Genomic DNA, 13566 nt, shown 5'->3' with positions numbered 1-13566 from the left:
AGTCTCAACTGGTGACAAAAGGGCTGGCTCATTTTTTGCGCAACGGATCAGCCTGGCTGTCCAGCGCGGAAATGCAGCCAGTATTCTTGGCACCATTTATGCGGCTATAATTTGTATAGTAATTAGATAAGGCTAGCTTTACCCCCGCTCCGCCTATAGCCCCGACTACGGCTTGCACTGCATCTTTTTCAGCCCGCACAGTTTCCACGGAATTCCCTTATATAGGATCACTTCGTTATCTGTCTGTCTGTCGCGTTTATCAAGACACGTCTCAAAACCTATAATCACCTCAGAGAATTAAAACCTAAAAATCAAAATCTAATTCAAAACCAGGATAGGGCCTGTGCGGGGCGTTCCCTTCCCAATTGCAATCTCAACCTGTCGCGTACTATACCTATCTAACAATTGTACCTACCTATGTATTTTCCATTATAATGCGTTCATTTTTCCACTTTCACTGGGAAACCTTGGTCGTTATTGTCCGGAACAGCTGTCGTTACGGAGGCATCGCCGCCGGCTCATGGCCGCTTCCCAAACATGCCTGTAGCTATCACATATATACAATTCACTTCCCAAGCACTATCAATTAATGTTTAAAGGCACTTTCTTTTATTTTATGATCCTTTTAAAAGCACAAATATTTAAGCATCGCAGTGACCTGTGGCATAGTGAACTACTTAACAGTGAGGGAACTCTTGGTTTGATCCTGAATCGACGATATGTCAACTTGGTGACGTAAAATCAAAGAAAAATAGGGCTTCTTTAGGGCTACCTGCGTCAACTAACTTTTGACGCCTGCAAGTGACGTAGAAGCCTCGTAGAGGTTCCCTAACTGTCGTGATCTGTGCCTGTGGGGTGATTCGCTAACTCAATGTCAACACTGAATGATAGACACCGAGCTCATTTAATTTTTTTGTAAATAATAATATTAGCCAATGTTGACTAATATTTCCCCTTCAACTAAGCGTCATCTAAGAGGTTTGAACCGGCGACCTTTCGAATTTTAGTCCGCTCCTCTAACCGTTGAGCTATTGAGTATACATTGGCAGGGGGCAATTCGGGAATTTATTATTTCTAAATATTGTCGCAGCCGTAGTTTTATACCACGCTACCGGCAAAGCCGTACCGCCAAGTGAGAGCGTTCCGGTACGATATTTAATATGGTATTTAATATTCTTTACATTATATTTAGCTAGGTCACCTCTAGTCAGGGCACAAGATTTAAAAGGAATCAGTACTTAATTCACACGATGCTGCGTTCAAACCGATCATGGGTATGAGTTTAATGAAACTACCACACCCTTTCCAAGTTAGCCCGCTTCCATCTTAGACTGCATCATCACTTACCACCAGGTGAGACCGCAGTCAAGGGCTAACTTGTATCTGAATAAAATAAAAAACCGAAATCGATGCCCGTGTATCTGAATAGTGAGAATCATATACAATGTTGGAAAATCAGTAAGTACAAGTAATATCGGAATAAAATAAAAATAGAAAATTTAGTTACTGACAAGAGAAATACTGAAAAATATTCACCACTAGTTTCATTTCAGTGGAGTTAAAATATTTGGCCAGTTTCGTTTTGTATCGGGGAAGCGATGGCCGGCCAGTAATAAATAAGCTTAAATTAAACTCCAGAGATTTATATGGAAAAACGAATTCATATAGGTATCGGGTATCTCCTACAGTTTTGCTCTTCTACCAATTTTTTTAAATATTAAACACGGCCAATATTCCTCTTTTCTCTCCAACCAAGCGAAAAGGTTGTACTAAGAGCTTAGTATATCTACGAAGCTGTGATAGCCTAGTGGTTAGGACGTCCGTCTTCTAATCGGAGGTCGGAGGTTCGATACCGGGCACGCACCTCTAACTTTTCGGAGTTATGTGCGTTTTAATTAATTAAATATCACTTGCTTTAACGGTGAAGGAAAACATCGTGAGGAAACCTGCATGCCTGAGAGTTCTTCATAATGTGCTCAAAGGTGTGTGAAGTCTACCAAACCGCACACGACCAGCCGTGGTACACTATGGCCAAAACCCTTCTCACTCTGAGAGGAGACCCGTGCTCTGTAGTGAGCCGCTGATGGGTTGATCATGATATCTACGAATATATTGAAAAACCAGCCATATTGTGTGAGTTGAACTCCTGTGAAGAGGGTTCCGTACGATGAATATGTAAGTTGACGTAATTTTTTTTTTTTTTTATATATAAAGAATATTAGCCATGTTAAATGACTAATATTCCCCTTTCCTCTCCAACTAAGCGTCAAGCTTGTGCTAGGAGTAGGTACGACAATAGTGCAACGGGCGTGGTTTGAACCGTCGACCTTTCGGTTTTCAGTCCACTCCTTTACCCGTTGAGCTATTGAGGCTCTAATATTGACAGATCCTAAATCCACGTGAACAAAGTCGCGGGCCTCTATTTGGTACAGAGATAACTTGCATCTTAGAGACGGAAATAGGCTACTTTAATCCCGGAAAATCAAAGAATTCCGACAGGATTTTTAAAAACCCAATAAAATATTTTTTCCGTTTAGTATTGTTCCAGTTTTCTTATTCAATGAGACTTAATAAAATTTCTGCCTCTACGCAAAACTATATTAAATTCATGAAACAAGCCAATATGATATTTCTTCCTTTGAATATAGAGTTGTAATTCTTTTGAGAAATTAAGGACACCGAAGGAGACTTCGCTGTTATGAAATGAACATGAAACGACCTTGCTTTTTTATGCAAAACTATAATATGATATGAACCTACGTTTCAAAAACTAATGCCTGGCGACTGCTTGACTGCATGATGCACCGTGCTGCCAACCGTCCGAAGCAGTTGCAACTGCTTGAGCGGTTCATGTATGTACGTACGTAGAAGTCTGTAGGGCCCTCTTTCCCACTGGGCACTCTGGGCACGTGCCCAGGGCCCAAGATCGCTAGGGGCCCACTAATCCCTGCCAGATCACCATTATATAACCTACCGACCGATATTTTATTACCGAAAAACATATATATTTCGATAAAAGGTCAAAAAGTTCCTCTCGAACAAACGACGATACAGATTGTGAACTAGTCAAGACTTTCAAAGACAAGTTTTCCGGGATAAACAGTAGCTTATGTGGCGTGATTGAAGGGCAAACCAACAAACAAACACACTTTGGCATTTGAAAATGGTGGCCACGCGCATTAGCGATTTGCGGGACTTATAACAGTAGAATTGCTGTGATAAAAGAATACATTACCCTTTGAAGCTTTGTAAAGTTTCCACCTATGTCGATGAGACGTCTAACAGAGCTACAATATTCAGTGAGATTTTCAAACCAAATGCAATCATTGCATAAGCAATAGATCCGTACGCTTAATACAAGATTATTATGTCTCACAAGACACCAACGTTGATAGTATTCGAGTGTCGAAACACTTTCGCGTTATAGTAAACTGGATTTTAACTGCCTTGTTTTAAAGCTCAAGTTTGTCTACACATCTACAGCAAGCGCTCCAAGCGGAAACGTTGCGAAATTAAAATCAGTCACATTGAATTTTCGACTTCAATTCAAGGCGCATTAGGTTCACTTTACTTTGACGTTATTGTGTTTCGAATCTAGAATTCTAGCAACGTTGGTGAGTAAAATCTTATACTAAGCGTACCAGTGTCGGCTCTCGTAACGAAGCGAGGTTTAGTTCCATTATGAATGACAGCAAAGAAATCATCTTGGCTCTGAAATCTGCTATACTGTATTCATCATGTATGTACTGCACTAGACTTGACTAGATAGCTGAGATTTATACTTACCTACCTACTGAAGATTTCTTTAACTTTAGTTGTATATACCTAACCTCTAAGTGAAATGATGGTGTAACTTTATGCACATCTATTTTTCCGTCCTGATAATGTAATCAATTAATCTTAATTGATTAAATTATATATATTATGCTTAGTGTGTAAAATATATTTAGTATCATGGTGGTTTTAAAAACATTCTGTAGTATTTATGTCAATTACTTAATTAATGAACTATTCTTTTTCTTTTTAGCCATATATCTCACACTTGCTCATGCTCGCGACTCGTCTGCATAGACTATATAAATTTCAAGGGGTAGAATTTCAAAGTATGCTTTCTTAGTGGATACCTACTCTTAACAAAGAACACACCCTCCAAATTTCATCTCTCTAGGACAAGCGGCTTAGGCTGTGCGTTGATATGTAAGTCACGACTTTGAATTTTGCCTGTGGTTTTGTCCACGTAGATTTAGATTCTGCTGAGTGAGTTTTTTATTTCACAGCATTAATGTCTTGCAAGTTGCAAGCTCTCTGCCTGAATCTCTGCAAGTTAAGCCAAAATAGGTAACAGCAAGATGCCTCGATATCTATCACAGTTTGATAAGAAATTCTTAGAGAATTCTATAATAAACCTAGAGGTATAAATAAATAATTAAATTTTATCGTTTTTATTCACTTGCTACCAATCAACATTTTAGTCTCAGTCCTAATGTTTTATTTTATTTAATAGGTTGTACCTAAGTTGTAACACAAAAGTTACAACTTACAGTAACATAAAAACTACTGTAGATGATGACAGTTTAATTATAATGATACATGTATGATTGTTAGTACGCGAGAGACCCTAAACCGTAGAAATATAAAGAATAAGCTGAAACGACACAAACAATTTCAAAATTAGTTATTTATTTAATAATACATTTGGTTCCTAATCAATTTTTGGTAAATTAATTTTGAAGAAACCCACTTTTTCCATTAAGACTTTGATCTTTTACGTAACAGGGCGACTAAAACCTTTATCGGTGGCTTGCGGCTGGAAGTTTAATCTAAAGAATTAAGTCCAGTTCAATTAAGAAATGTAACAAAAATGAGACAGAGATTTGGTTAAAGTATTTTAGGGTAAAGTCATTTTTATTGAAACTGAGTAAATATACTTAGTGACGAATGAAAATTTTACGAAAGCAATGCAAAATATAGCGATCTGACAAATCAGGGTATTCAACCAAATAGAAATTAACATAATTAACTACAATAGACGAGTTTATTTCCTCAATAACTTTCACTAGAAACTGAACTAGTTTATGCCAATAAAAAAATTGTCGCGATTTTTGTAAAAAATAATTCCACTGTCTCGACTACATATTTTAATGGAATAAATGGGATCCATCCGTTAAAGTTTGTGTTGGTGACGTTTCGATGATGAGCGGCGATGGTGGTGAATCAACAGAAGTGCATGTCCAGGAATGTTTTCTTGTCTTTGAAGGTGGAGCCCCAGGCGCCGTAGTTCTTCTGCTCCGGCTTTTTGGGTGGCTGGTTGTTCAATTGGGATGGTACTGGTTTTCTGAAAAGGGAAGGAGATTCAATATTAGAAATCGATAAACTTTTATTTTCATTTACATACTTGGATTCTATCGAGTAGGTACTTTTACGAAGCTAAAGATGCTGCATTGTATTAATTAAACCGTATGACTATGTGGACATAGAAACGTTTGATATTAAAACTTGAAGTATAATTGAAATTGCTGTATAGTCAACTTTAGTAATACCTAGTTAGTAAAAAGCAGTAACTAAAGTTCCTTATGAAATGAAAAAGAAATCAGCTAAGTAAAAATTCAAAATAACCGTCGATTGTCAAAATTGGTTGTGGGAGATACGGAAAAACTTTTATGGCAAAGTAACGTCAAAAGTCTGCCTGCCTGTAAAAGTCCCCTCAAAATTCAGACGCTTCGGAAAATTGACCGCCAAAATTTTTAACAGGCGACGAACATGGCGACACTATAAGGTTTCCTTGTTGACAACGAAATAACGGGTGTGTAAATACATATTATTTGAAATATAAAGGTAAAGGTGATCTGAAAACAAATGGGACTCTATCATCAATTTTACGCTACTAGGTAGTCGTTTGTCGACGAAATAACATGTCGTACAGCGTCGTTACTAACAATGCGATGCACGCGACAGGTGTTGTAAACTTGTAACAGAAAATGACAAATGAGAGCGGCATAAGTTTAAATTTAAATTACATTATCATTTGGTATAAGTCCCGCAAATTGCTAATGTGTGTGGCCGCCATTTTAGTGACGTCAGCAAGCTGATGGTATATTTTTATTTCGGCTGACGTCAAAATGACGTTATTTCGATGTTAATGAGACATGGTTCCAGCGCAATAGCAATGTACGGGACTTATACTAGGTATTATGAGTGATGCTATGTTCTATCACAAGCACGAAAAGTTAATATTTATAATTTAAAGATAGCATTCATCACCGCGGGCCATGGTGTTAAGTGTTAACTGGGGTTTGGGGGATGATGATGATGAGGAATGATAATTAGCCGGTGATAACTTACTTCATAGGAGCAGAGACGTCGAATTGCTTGCAGGCGTGAGTAGCCTTGGTGGCTGTCTTGTTTTCATCACCGCGGGCCATGGTGTTAACTGGGGCTTGGGGGATGATGGTGATGAGTGATGGAGAGGGGCTGGTGATGAATCTACGGCACGTGCTGAATGTGGGTAAGAACCGAGTGTTCCAAACGGTTCCCGGTGTTAGCTCTACGGCTGCCTTTTCTGGTGCACAGGTTTTTACAAAGCCTGGAATAGAAAGAAAAAATCTTTAGTTTATATAGTTTATCATACTTCAGCACGACAGTCTCACCGTGTGACAAAATTCAATACAAACTGTATGGGCCAATCTCCACAGGGCGATACTATCGCGGCGATAGCTTGTATCGACTTTTGTCACACGGCGAGACTATCGCCGCGATTCCCACGCCCGTGGAGATTGCGCCTAAATCCTTTTCAAGCCTGATGTTACACCATATATAAACTTTAGAAGAAGAAACTGACTGATATATTAACGTACAACAATCGTGAGGTCTGTAAACTTGAGATGTTGCATGTAGATTTTCTACATAACAAGAACCCCAATAAGAAAGGGTTTTCAGTAGTTCCATCCAAAAGAAGCCGAGCCAAGTCGACTAGTTTTATTACCTACTAACTTTGTGTGCCTGTTACAAATATTTTTGCAGAAAAATTACAAATATTTTTGCAAAATATTTTTCAAACTCAAAATCATTTATTCAAATTGGGTATTATTTTATACGCTTTACACTTGCTGAATCTGCAATACAATGATGTAGTGGTGATAATTAATACGTCAAATTAAAACTGAAGCTACGAGGGTTCCAAATGCGCCCAGGTCTGAGAAGAGCCCACAACAAACTCAGCCGGGTATTCTTTTTTATTATCACCACTTTACAAAATCACTAATACTTATTAGAACTATCAAAGCTGTTTGGCAACTCATTCCCAGGCTTTGTTGTCATTGAAATAATCCTTTAGATTGTAGGTATCAGGATTTTTCAACAACAGGAATTTTCAACTTTGAACTTGTTGCGAGATTTCTTTCTTTCTTTCAGAGAACAAGATAAAGATATTATTATTAAGTTTATGCTGTGCTGTAATAAGAAAGAAGTTTTCGAAAAGGTACGTACCTTGAGGTACGAGGATGGTTCTTACGGAGAGAAAAATTTAAAAAAATCCTGAAAAAGAATCGACTTTTTGGCGGTACGAAGTTCGCCAGGGCAGCTAGTTTATAATATTGGTAAGTATGGCTTTGTTTTTTTAGTCGATAAGTTGCTCCTTAACTAACCTAACATGACGTGAAATGAAAAATAAGTAAAAATTATAATTTACTGCACCCAAAGCTATAAAATAATAAATTACTTCATGGTAACGCATTAAGTACTGCATAACCTGTTGATTAGCATATCGATGGCATTACGTCCCGAAGCTGTATAACTGGACTAACTGCCTGATGCAATACCCTGTTGCGATGCCATCATCCTCATTTCAATATTGTTTTCAAGGGTTTATTGTATTTTACATATGTATTATGTTATTAATTATGTAATAATAGAAGCCTGGTGGCCTTACTCAGGTAATAATCTCTATATATAAAAATGAATCGCTAAATGTGTTGCTGATCGCAAATCTCGAGACCAGCTTAACCGATTTCGCTAATTCTTTTTTTATAATATTCCTTGAAGTACGAGGATGGTACTTACGGAGAGAAAAATTTAAGAAATTGCCTGAAAAAGAATCGACTGTTAGGTGGTACGAAGTTCGCCGGGGCAGCTAGTAATTAATAATGTTTCTCTTTTCATTCTAATTGACTACAATTTTACGTTTAAAGACGTTGTTACCTCATGATGTATGCAGAAATTGAAACGCGTAGTCCTGAGATATACCTACCTACCTACTAATATCCGGTCTCCAAGTCTAATTGAGTGAATTTCCTCAATTTCCATTAGTCCGTCCGTTCGTATGTCACAGCCTTATAACTTACTAGCCTATGCTCGCGACTTCGTCCGCGTGGACTACATAAATTTCAAACCCCCATTTGACCCACTTAGGGGTGGAATTTAATAACACACCCTCCACATTTCATGTTTCTAGAACCAGCGGTTTAGGCTTTGCGTTGATAATAAATAAGTCAGTCAGTCAGGACTTCGAATTTTATATTTACAGATAAATTAATGCACATAATAAATTAATTTAAATTTACAAATGATTATGTAAATATATAGCCCGAAAACCAACGAATACTAACATTTATAAAAGTATCAGCGAGTCTAGGAATGACATGTAGGTACCTACGTACGGATTTTAGACGGATTTTTGTAAATAGCCCTTAGTCTTTACTGAAACTGAAGTAAAAACTCTCTATTCACATGTCATCAAAACTTTAAGAAAAACCGGCCAAGTGCGAGTTGGGCTCGCACAAAAATGGTTCCGTATCGTACCATCGTAAAAGAAATAACACTTTTTATTTTTTTTAAATTTTCATGTCGGCCATTATTTTAACTTTTATTATTTGTTGTTACAGCGGTAGCAGAAACACATATTTTGTGAAAATTTCAACTCTCTACCTATTACGGTTCACGAGAAACAGCCCGCTGATAGACATACGGGCTGACGGCCGGACGGACAGCAGAGGCTTAGGGTCCGGTTGGCACCCTTCTTTTTTTTTTTTTTTTTTTTTATGTGTTCCTCCCTTTTTTTCCTCCGACATGGCGGTCGGAGACTGTTCTAGGTCGGTACTAAAAGATTGGCTTTTTTTTCCGTTTGCCTTTCTTATTGCTTTGTTGAAATTGGTGCTACTACACACTAAGTGCAGTGCGTTAGGGATACTACGTTACACTAGGCTTTACTTAGACTATGCTAGTTTTTTTTTTTTTTTTAATAATAATATTCTTATTTTTCTTTTTTGTCTTTTTTTGCATCTTTTATAGCATTTTTTTTTTTAACGTACATTTTTCCTCTTGTTCCAAAAAAAAAAAAAAAAACAAGAGGTTGGCACCCTTGGGGTACGGACCCCTAAAGAGAAAAATAAAGCCTGTTATTTTGCTTTACTTCGAGACCGCGCGCATCTGCAACGCTGTGAGTGGGACTTGAATCAGAGAAATGAAGGCACAGCTACTGTTAGCTATATATGTACATATCTCTTATATGGGTCACACTCACAACGCACAATACATCAACTGACTCTCAACGCTGCCCTTTCCCTTTCATTTCATCATGATCAACCCATCGCAATTTGAGCCTCAATAGCTCAATCGGTAAAGCAGTGGACTGAAAACCGAAAGGTCGACGGTTCAAAACCCGCCCGTTGCACTATTGTGGTACCTACTCCTAGCACAAGCCTGACGCTTAGTTGGAGAGGAAAGGGGAATATTAGTCATTTAATATGGCTAATATTCTTTAAAAAAAAAAAAAATTCATCAATGTACATGAAAGCAAATAAATAAATCTAATCTAATCGCGGGCTCAATACAGAGCACGGCGGGATGATTACGTAAAAAGTTGACAACAGTAGCAATGCGACAGTTTATTTGCTGTCTCTCTTCTTCTTCTTCTTATTTTGATTTGTGGCTATTGCTTTCTCTCTCTAGCCGCTGTTACGTGTGAAGTTTGACAGCAATGATCGCGAGATTTACGCGCTGTCGCAAGTCTGTCGCGGGATACGTAATCATCCCGCGCGTTTCCTACCATAGAGAAGGGTTTTGGCCATAGTCTACCACTGGCCATGTGCGGATTGGTAGACTTCACACACCTTTGAGAACATTATGGAGAACTCTCATCTCAGGCATGCAGGTTTCCTCACGATGTTTTCCTTCACCGTTAAAGTAAGTGATATTTAATTGCTTAAAACGCACATAACTCCGAAAAGTTAGAGGTGCGTGCCCGGGATCGAACCCCCGACCTCCGATTAGTAGGCGGACGTCCTAACAACTAGGCTATCACAGCTATACCCTTTCATTTAGTGCGCCTGATTTTTCTCCGGTCGTATCGGATCTCCGGACGACATCAAACGAGTCGCAGGGAGCCGCTGGATTCATAACCCTAGCGCAAACACGTGGCGTGTGGAGGTCTACTCAAACCCATGTCCAGCAATGGACTCTATCAGTTGATAATGATGATGGTAATATGGGTTAACAGTAACTTTAACAGTCAGACAGACAGATTATAGGATCTCATCGGCGCGAACCACAATAGTACAGTCAGCCCACAGTGTTTGTTAGACAACAATCCTAATCAACTGTTTATACTCTTTAATTTTATTAACTCACCAGTTTTCCAACTCTAAAAGTTCAATGACTGTGACATGATTTTGGTGTCACAACTTATAGCTAAAGATCTAAAGACAACACGACGCGATTACGATACGACATGGTCCGCTTCAACCTCGCCTGCGACTTCGTCAGCGTAGATTTAGGTTCTGTCGAGATACCCTTTGGTTTTAGCATAAAAAACCTTGCAGGCAAGTATCTCTGTGCGTCAAACGCAGTAGGCTGTCAATACATCAACATGATCGAGCCGTCGCCGGTACACTACTAAGCACGGGTCTCAGAATAGGAAGAGCATCTTATCCATAGTCCATCACGATGGCCAAGTGAGGATTGGCATACTTCACACACCTTTGAGAACATTTATGGAGAACTCCCAAGCATGAAAATTTCCTCACGATGTTTTATTTTATTTATAACAACAAATATTTAATTGCTTAAAATAAACATATCTTCGACAAGTTAAAAGTGCGTGCGTGCTTATTTCCTTGACTATTCTAACGAGCTGGATACATTAATATGCCATACGGAGGATATTATGTTTTACGAGGTTATATGGCCAAGAAGTGCACTAAAAAAGAATTCTTGAAAATATAGTTTCAAATATGAATAAATAACAAATCGGAGAATTTACAATCCAGAGGTAGAATGAAATCAAAAATCAGCAATTTCGAACTTCCCCAGAGAGTAGGTTTAATTTTGTTGAGTCGACGTAAGCCTTGTTTAAGACTTAAGACCTCGGCCTATTACTCGGGAACGTAACTCTTAATATTTGGAGTTTATAATGCATTATCAGATAAATATATAATTTACTTGCTTTGACCTCCTACTTAATCAATCTAACAAACCAATTGTAAGAAAACCTGCAGGCCTGAGAGTTCTCCATAATTTTCTCAAAGTTGTGTGAAGTTTGCCTATGCGCACCTGGCCAGCATGGTGAACTGTGGCCAAACCCTTGCCATTCTGAGAGGGCACCTATACTAAATAGTGGACCGCCGATGGGTTGCGATGACGACGATGACCTTTTAACAAGGGTCTATTTGGACTGATTGACCAACTTTGCAGATCGCGTGCACACAACGTGCAATCGACATGCAGTTGCGATGCAGTTAAGTCTACTGCATCCAAACTGCAATTCAGGTGATGTAGGAATCTACGACACTTCAATGCAATAAGTTCTCTCCACTTCAAAATGTCGTCTGTTGTAAAGCTTGCACGTTTAAAGCACGCGACGCCCTCGTGGTCGACTAGAAATCACCGCATTGATTTACTTTCCGTTGTAAACATGTTGTCGATGTAACCAAACGTGTCTTGGATCACGTGCGCCCTTATACCCAGGGGCATAGTCCTATAACTTAGAGTTTACCTCCTCTGAGTTTCGTCGACCGGCCTAACCGCTGTGAGCTTATACAGTCACCGCCAAGAAATATTATAGGTACATCGACCTTTTTTTTAAAAATAAATATTAGAAAGAAAGAAGAAAGAAAGAAAGAAAAGACGTTTATTTATACAATTGTGCCACACATCACAACTTAAAGCCATGTAATATAACTAGCCATGTAATATAACATGTATTAAATTAGCCATGTAATATAACTAGCTTATGCTCGTAACTTCGTCCGCGTCGACTACACAAATTTCAAACCCTTATTTCACCCCCTTAGGGGTCGCATTTTCAAAAATCCTTCTTCGGCTGAAATTTGGCATGCAGATAGCTATTATGACATGGCATCCGCTAATAAAGGATTTTTGAAAATTCAATCCCTAAGGGGGTGAAATAGGGGTTTGAAATTTGTGTAGTTCACGCGGACGAAGTCGCGAGCATAAGCTAGTATTTTATATTGCCTGAATGTTATAGGTATTCTATGGAATGCTTAGGTATTTTATTACCAGAGTACCTATACCAATATAAAACATGACAATTAATATACAAAAAGACTACTAACACATACCTACTATTAATTATAACATGGATTATGATTTTTTATCGTGGAAAACTACAGCGAAAATAAATGTTTGAAAGCAGAAGGAAATCTCAAATAGCTGAATAAAGGTCTAACCTGAGATCTAAATAAGTAGGTTAAAGATTTAAGAAGCGAATTTTTCTTCTTCTAGGTACATCTTACAATCACACGAGTAGATATAGACCAAAACAGCTGACTGGTTCAAACTACTTATACGGGTTTTATTGATGAACTTATTATACTAGTCGTAGATATTACCAAAATTAAAATATGTACTAAACTGGCATAAGATTACGTCGTTTAAAGTTTAAAGTTCAAAACTTGATTGAAATTGGCACCTTACATATCCATTATTCATTGAAGATTCGAATTTCGAAAGTTGTGCCTACTAATAAGCACTTTATTTATTACTTTTGTTGGCACTGAGGTTAAAAAAGAAAACAGCTTCGACTTTTATATACATTTTCTCGTAAACCTAAAGAATGAAAACTTCATGTTGTTTTCTCCATAAAAGTAAAAAGAAACAGTTAAAAACTAACCTTGGCAAAAACTTGTCCGTTATCGCGAATTTTCTCTGAGATCTTTTCATTGACACCTAAATTTTTCCAAATACGCAAATACGAAACAATACTGAATTAACAGAATTTTAATGACCGAATCGGACGAGAACCAATTGAAAACTGAGACCGGCCGGGAACCACATCTATTTATGTAGTAAATATTTAAAGAATCAAGAGACGGGTTTTTAGTCATTTTCATACTGGTTTCGTGACGTAGCCTTGTTTGTTCTATACTAAGTTACATTTGTATAGTTAATTCATTTCTATTAATTTCAATTCAAATGGATTTTTCCGAATTCATATTTCCTGAACGTCATATTGTGACTACAACAAAGCGGTGATAGTTTAGTGGATTGGCCTGCTAGTCGAGGGTTCGATCCCGGGGACGCACTTCTAAGCTGTGTGCGTTTTAAGCATCTCTC

The 13566-nt window shown here is 38.1% G+C and overlaps 1 protein-coding gene across 1 annotated transcript; it reads right to left on the bottom strand.

The window, feature by feature from the left end:
* Positions 1 to 4426: 4426 nt before the first annotated feature.
* Positions 4427 to 13284, bottom strand: LOC117986229 (uncharacterized). Its single transcript, XM_069502008.1, has 3 exons — positions 13124 to 13284; positions 6343 to 6583; positions 4427 to 5335 (listed from the first exon to the last, which is right to left on the bottom strand). Exons 2-3 carry the CDS (start codon positions 6420 to 6422, stop codon positions 5215 to 5217), a joined length of 201 nt encoding a protein of 66 aa, XP_069358109.1. The 5' UTR covers positions 6423 to 6583; positions 13124 to 13284; the 3' UTR covers positions 4427 to 5214.
* Positions 13285 to 13566: the final 282 nt, after the last annotated feature.

This window comes from Maniola hyperantus, chromosome 11 (genome assembly GCF_902806685.2).
Source record: "Maniola hyperantus chromosome 11, iAphHyp1.2, whole genome shotgun sequence".
Lineage (NCBI taxonomy): Eukaryota > Metazoa > Arthropoda > Insecta > Lepidoptera > Nymphalidae > Maniola > Maniola hyperantus.
Note: the sequence above shows the minus strand (reverse complement) of the source record. Positions and strands in the feature narration are given on the sequence as shown.